Source organism: Mustela nigripes, chromosome 16 (genome assembly GCF_022355385.1).
Source record: "Mustela nigripes isolate SB6536 chromosome 16, MUSNIG.SB6536, whole genome shotgun sequence".
NCBI classification, from domain to species: Eukaryota; Metazoa; Chordata; class Mammalia; order Carnivora; family Mustelidae; genus Mustela; species Mustela nigripes.
In genome coordinates, this window is record NC_081572.1 from 47,227,756 (window position 1) to 47,233,837 (window position 6,082).

General features: G+C 41.8%; 1 protein-coding gene across 1 annotated transcript; it reads left to right on the forward strand.

Annotated features, from left to right (window-relative positions):
* Nucleotides 1-5,284: 5,284 nt before the first annotated feature.
* On the forward strand, nucleotides 5,285-5,830 carry LOC132003251 (ubiquitin-like FUBI-ribosomal protein eS30 fusion protein). The gene is given in 3 exon segments (XM_059378578.1): nucleotides 5,285-5,302; nucleotides 5,388-5,721; nucleotides 5,724-5,830. Coding segments are annotated over 3 exon segments (459 nt in total).
* Nucleotides 5,831-6,082: the final 252 nt, after the last annotated feature.

Sequence of the window (6,082 nt, forward strand, 5' to 3'; positions counted from 1 at the left end):
GTCCTCGCCAACAAGATGAAGGCTCTAACCCAAACCAAGAAAGCTAGGGTCACCTCTGTCCAGCTTGCTTACAGGGCAAAGGTTCCATACTGAGAGAGGCAAACAGACAACACAATAACCTATCACTTAACCAAAATCTAGAGTAGTAATTCAGAGACCTTTTTTTTAAAAAAGATTTTTAATTTATTTATTCAAGAAAGAGAGAGAGCAAAAATGAGGGAGGGGTAGATGAAGAGAGAGAAGCAGACCAATGGAACAGAGTAGAGAGTCTAGATATGGACCCTCAACTCTGTGGTCAAATAATCTTCAACAAAGCAGAAAGAAATGTCCAGTGGAAAAAAGTCTCTTCAATAAATGGTGATGGGAAAATTGGATGGCTATGTATAGAAGAATGAAACTTGACCATTCTCTTACACCATACACAAAGACAAACTCAAAATGGATGGAAGACCTCAACATGAGGCAGGAATCAATCAAAATCCTAGAAGAGAACATAGGCAGCAACTTTTTGGACATCGGCCATAGCAACTTCTTTCAAGACATGTCTCCAAAGGCAAAGGAAACAAAAGCAAAAATGAACTTTTAGGACTTCATCAAGATCAAAAGCTTCTGCACAGCATAGGAAACAATGAAACAAAAAGGGAACCCATGGATTGGGAGAAGATATTCGCAAATGACACTGCAGACAAAGGACTGACATCCAAGATCTATAAAGAACTCCTCAAACTCAACACCCAAAAAACATATAATCATGTCAAAAAAATGGAGAGGAGACATGAACAGATACTTCTCCAAAGAATACATACAAATGGCTAAGAGACACATGAAAAAATGTTCATCATCATTAGCCATCAGGGAAATTCAAATCAAAACCACATTGAGATACCACCTTACACCAGTTGGAATAGCCAAAATTAACAGAACAGGAAACACCCAGTGTTGGAGAGGATGTGGAGAAAGGGGAATCCTCTTACACTGTTGGTAGGAATGTAGGCTGGTACAGCCACTTTGGAAAACAGTGTGGAGATTCCTCAAAAAATTGAAAATAGAGCTACCCTATGACCCTGCAATTGCACTACTGGGTATTTACCCCCATGATGCAGATGTATGAAAAGAAGGGCCAGCTGTACCCCAATGTTCATAGCAGCAATGGCCACAATCACCAAACCGTGGAAAGAGCCAAGATATCCTTCAGCAGATGAATGGATAAAGAAGATATGGTCCATATATACAATGGAATATTATGCCTCCATCAGAAAGGATGAATACCCAACATGGGTACATGGGTCTATATCAAGATGTATGGGACTGGAGGAGACTATGCTGAGTGAAATAAGTCAAGAAGAGAGAGTCAATTATCATAGGGTTTCATTTATTTGTGGAGCATAAGGAATAACATGGAGGACATTAGGAGAAGAAAAGGAAAAGAGAGTTGGGGGTAAATTGAAGGGGGAGATGAACCATGAGAGACTATGACTCTGAGAAATTAACTGAGGGTTTTGGAGCAGAAGGGGTGAAGGGATGGGTAAACCTGGTGGTGGGTATTAAGGAGGGCATGTATTGCATAAACAATGAATCTTGGAACTGAAAAAATAAACTTAAATTTAAAAAAAGAGATTGCCATGACCACGGAGGAGAATATTTATTTATTTATTCAAGAAAGAGAGAGAGCACAAATGGAGGCGGGGCAGAGGGAGAGGGAAAAGCAGACTCCCCACTGAGCAGGGAGCCCCACATGGGGCTGGGTCCCAGGACCCTGGGATCATGACTGGAGCCAAAAGCAGATGCTTAATTGACTGAGCCACTCGGGAGCTCCTAATGTTTTAAGTTTATTTTAATTTAATTTTTTTAAAAAAATTTATTTACTTGTCAGAGAAAGAGTGAGCGAGCAAGTGGGGAGTGGCAGGCAGAAGGAGAAGCAGACTCCCTGCTTAGCAAAGAGTTGGATTTAGGACTCAGTCCCAGGACCCCATGATCATGACCCAAACCAAACACAGATGCTTAATCAACTGAGCCACCCAGGTGTCCCTAATGCAGAGACCTTACCCAAGGGAAGAGGCAGATCAAAAGAAAAGAGAGTTCCAAAGCTAACTCCTCGAGGAACTGACTTTATTTGAAATAGAGTATGGGAGAGCGTAATCATAAAACACTCTCAGAAACAATAGCTCCTCTTCATTTAGGGTGTCAAACTAGACCACAGGCCAGCTGGTCAACCAGAGAGAACTATGTAAAGAAACAACTATGAAGAGCCCTCCTGGGGACAGAACAAGCCATGGAGACCAACCTCAGACATTACCCCACCAGAATTTTATTGGATTGGACTGCTGAGCAATTTGTGTGCCAAGACATTGTCAAAAACACTAGAGCAATCACCTGATAATTAGTGCAGCCCAAGGGCTGGGTATAATACAAAATGAGTCACATAGTTAAACAGAAAGATCAAGGGCATAGATAATGGACAAGAGCACTGCCATTCCAGGGTGACTGTACACACCCTTGGGACTGAGCCCTCTGAGGAGTGATACCAAATGCTATGCACTGCAGGGGGCAGGACGGAGGGAATAGACTTCACTAAAATAGACTAGCCAAATCACAAAACAAATAAATAAGCAAAAACTAAAAACAAGCCCCAGAGAAGAGGGAAGGTAATTGGCATGCAGGATTAATATAATGTATTACCTTAAATGTCCAATTTCCATTAAGTTTGTTTTATTAACAAGACATGCATGCCTGGGTGGCTCAGTGGGTTAAAGCCTCTGCTTTCCGCTCAGGTCATGGTCCCAGGGTCCTGGGATTGACCCCCGCATCGTCTCTGCTCGGCGGGGAGCCTGCTTCCTCCTCTCTCTCTCTCTCTCTGCCTACCTCTCTGCCTACTTGTGATCTCTGTCAAATAAATAAATAAAATCTTAAAAAAAAAAAAAACAAGACATGCAAACAAATAAGAAAGTGACATCCTTTGTCACTTTGTCACAGGCAATCATTTCATCTGTGAAAGTTACCAGATATCACAGTTAGCAAACAAGACCTCCAAGTACACATTACAAATATTTTTAATGGAAACCATGCTTAAAGAAGTAAAGGGAGGGGGTGCCTGGGTGGCTCAGTGGGTTAAAGCCTCTGCTTTGGCTCAGGTCATGATCCAAGGGTCCTGGGATCGAGTCCCCCATCGGGCTCTCTACTCAGCGGGGAGACTGCTTCCCGCTCTCTTTCTGGCAGCCTTTCTGCCTACTTGTGATCTCTGTCTGTCAAATAAATAAATAAAATCTTTAAAAACAACAACAACAAAAAAGAAGTAAAGGGAGGATCAGCTTCTGGCATGACAGAATGAGGAGCCCCACTGACCCACTCCCCGCTGAAATTGGTGAAGTTATTAACAATTAGAAATCAACAATTCAAAGCCTATGAAAACAATCCTAAGGGTAAACAGCAAGTGAGGAAATACATATTCAGGAAAATCTATGAACCTATGGTAAGAAATGTGATACTGTGGTGTTTGAACCAAGACCACACCCTTTCTTTCTCTTCCAGCTCAGACTCTATTCTAGACAGATGGAATGAAGAATACAGGGCTCTTTCCCCTGGGCCAAAAATATAGGGTCTCTCTAAACTTAACTCCCAGCTAGATGACCCTCTTTCCAAGAGGTACAAGACTTCATTTTTTCACATCCTGCCCCCAGCTACCCGTTCTTGACGCTAAGTCTCATGTGAATGTAGTCGAGTTGGAAGATCCCTTCTTCTGCCCAGATTCCACCCATGGAAGGAAGGCTCTATCTTGGGCAAAGTATGCTGAAAATAATGGAGCCCTAAACACCCTATTCTCAGCTCCTGAAGCAGTGGTTCCTCTTGAGGAGAGGGAAGCTAAAAGGATTTAATTTCTTGCCCTCCCAAACAGCTGCTCGAGTGGGAATGTCTCTCAGAGAGAAAAGTACCATACTGCCTATCCTTACTTCCAGGGCCCTAGTCAACAGATTTGGGAGGGCAGATCATAAAACTGATAGCTTCTATTCTACTCTCAAATGAACTTGAGACAGGAAAATTAAAGGGACCCCATAAAAGACTACTTTTTTGGTTCCTTTTCCTTGCTTCTATTCTTGCTAGGGCAGACACCTCTGTCTTACACATGCCTTATAGAACAGAAAACGTATGTCCTCCTTGTAAAATTCAATGAATTAATGATTTCTTTGGAGTATTCCAGAACAATAGATAACATCTAAAGAGTGATGAATGGGTTCCTCATGATGAATGTTTTCTAAGACCACTGATTCAACAAAACCCCTGGTTCCAGGATATAAGTGACATATGGAGAATACCTAAACACGCATCTTTGTTCTTAAATGCCTGAAAAGACACATGTACTGGACCTCAATCCTCAAAAATAACAAGACAAAACAAAAAAATAAAAGCCAGACTCCAAGCAAAGACAAGACTCATCCTTCTTTCCTTTCCAAGTCTCCCAGACATTCTGTCTGTGTTTGCACTCTCTCTATGCCTTCAATAAACTGTGTTCTTCCTTCTCACCTCAAATTTGATTTCTGTCCTGTGTGAAGCCAAGGATCCTCTTGACTAGTCCTGCGGACCCTCTTTGGGTCCTTGAACCCAACCAGCTTGCATCAAACTGACTTCATTTGCAACAAAGCATGGAGAAGTTCAAGCCTAAGCATGCTCTCAAGAACAGTGGAAGTTGTGAGGAAAGACAGTTAGGTGGAGGTTCATGAATTGAAGGAAGATTCAGGCTAAACTGAAGGCTGGGTAGTTTGCAAGCAAGAACTGGGCAATGGTACATATAGGAAGACCTCTCCCAAGGTCAGAACAAATATCAAACACTGACATAGAAAACTATTTCAGTGGAGCTCAAATTTGATTGGGTTAGTTTGTAGAACAATGTATGCCTCAAGACAGTGTTGAAAACAATAGAACAATCAGCAAAAAAAAAAAAAAGTAAATTTAATAAGCTGAATGTTAATTTAATACATTTAACAGATGGATTGGGAAAAGAGGGGAAGAGAGCCCTACCTACACTCTCTCTCTAGACCACCGTCATCCCAGGGTGATTGTGGGCCCACATGAAGCTGCATCTTTCTGAGGAGCAAGGGAAGAAGCTTAACACTGGGTGTATAGTGGAGAGACACTACACTTTTATTTTTTAGTAACTAAAAAATAAAGAAGCAATGATAAGAACAAGCCTCAGAGGAGGGGGAGTTGTGTCTGGTATTGTTCCAATAGATTAGAATGTCTAGCTTCCAACAAAAAAATTATGAGCCAAGGAAACAAGAGAGTGCGACCCATGCAGCAGGAAAAGAAGGCAAGAAAAACTGCCTGTGAGAGTGACAAGATGCTGGATTTAACAGAAAAAGACTTCAAAGTTATCACTGTAGATATGTTCATAGGGCCGTGGTGGCCACAGCTCAGTCCCTGACAGGCAGCTCTTTGTCAGCGCTCAGGAGCTACATACCCTCAAGGTGACTAGCCAGGAGACAGTCATCCAGATCAAGGCTCATGTAGCCTCACTGAAGGGCATGGCTCCAGAAGATCAAATCATACCCCTGGCAGGCATGCCCCTAAAGGACGAGGCTACCATAAGTCAGTGTGGAGTAGAGGTTCTGACCACCCTGGCAGTAGCCAACTGCGGGCTTGGAGGTAAAGTCCATAGTTCCCTAGCTGATGCTGGGAAAATAAGAGGGCAAACTCCCAAGGTAGCTAAACAGGAGAAAATGAAGACAGGCTGAGCCTTATGGTGGATTAGTGCTTTGTCAATGTTGTGCCCACCTTTGGCAAGAAGGACCCCAATGCCATATCTGAAGTCCACTATAATCTTGGCTTTCCCCAATAAAGCCACTTAGTTCAGTCAAAAAAAAAAAGTGTCCACAGAATTAAAATATTAATGATTAAGGAAATAAAGGAAGGTATGATGACAATGTTGCATCAAATAAAAAACATCAGTGAAGAGAGAAATTTCAAAAAAATTCTTGTTTTCAATAATTTCTTTTTTAGTGATTTTTCCCAGTTTTATTGAGATATAATTGATAATTTTTTTTAAGATTTTTATTTATTTATTTGACAGACAGAGATCACAGGTAGGCAG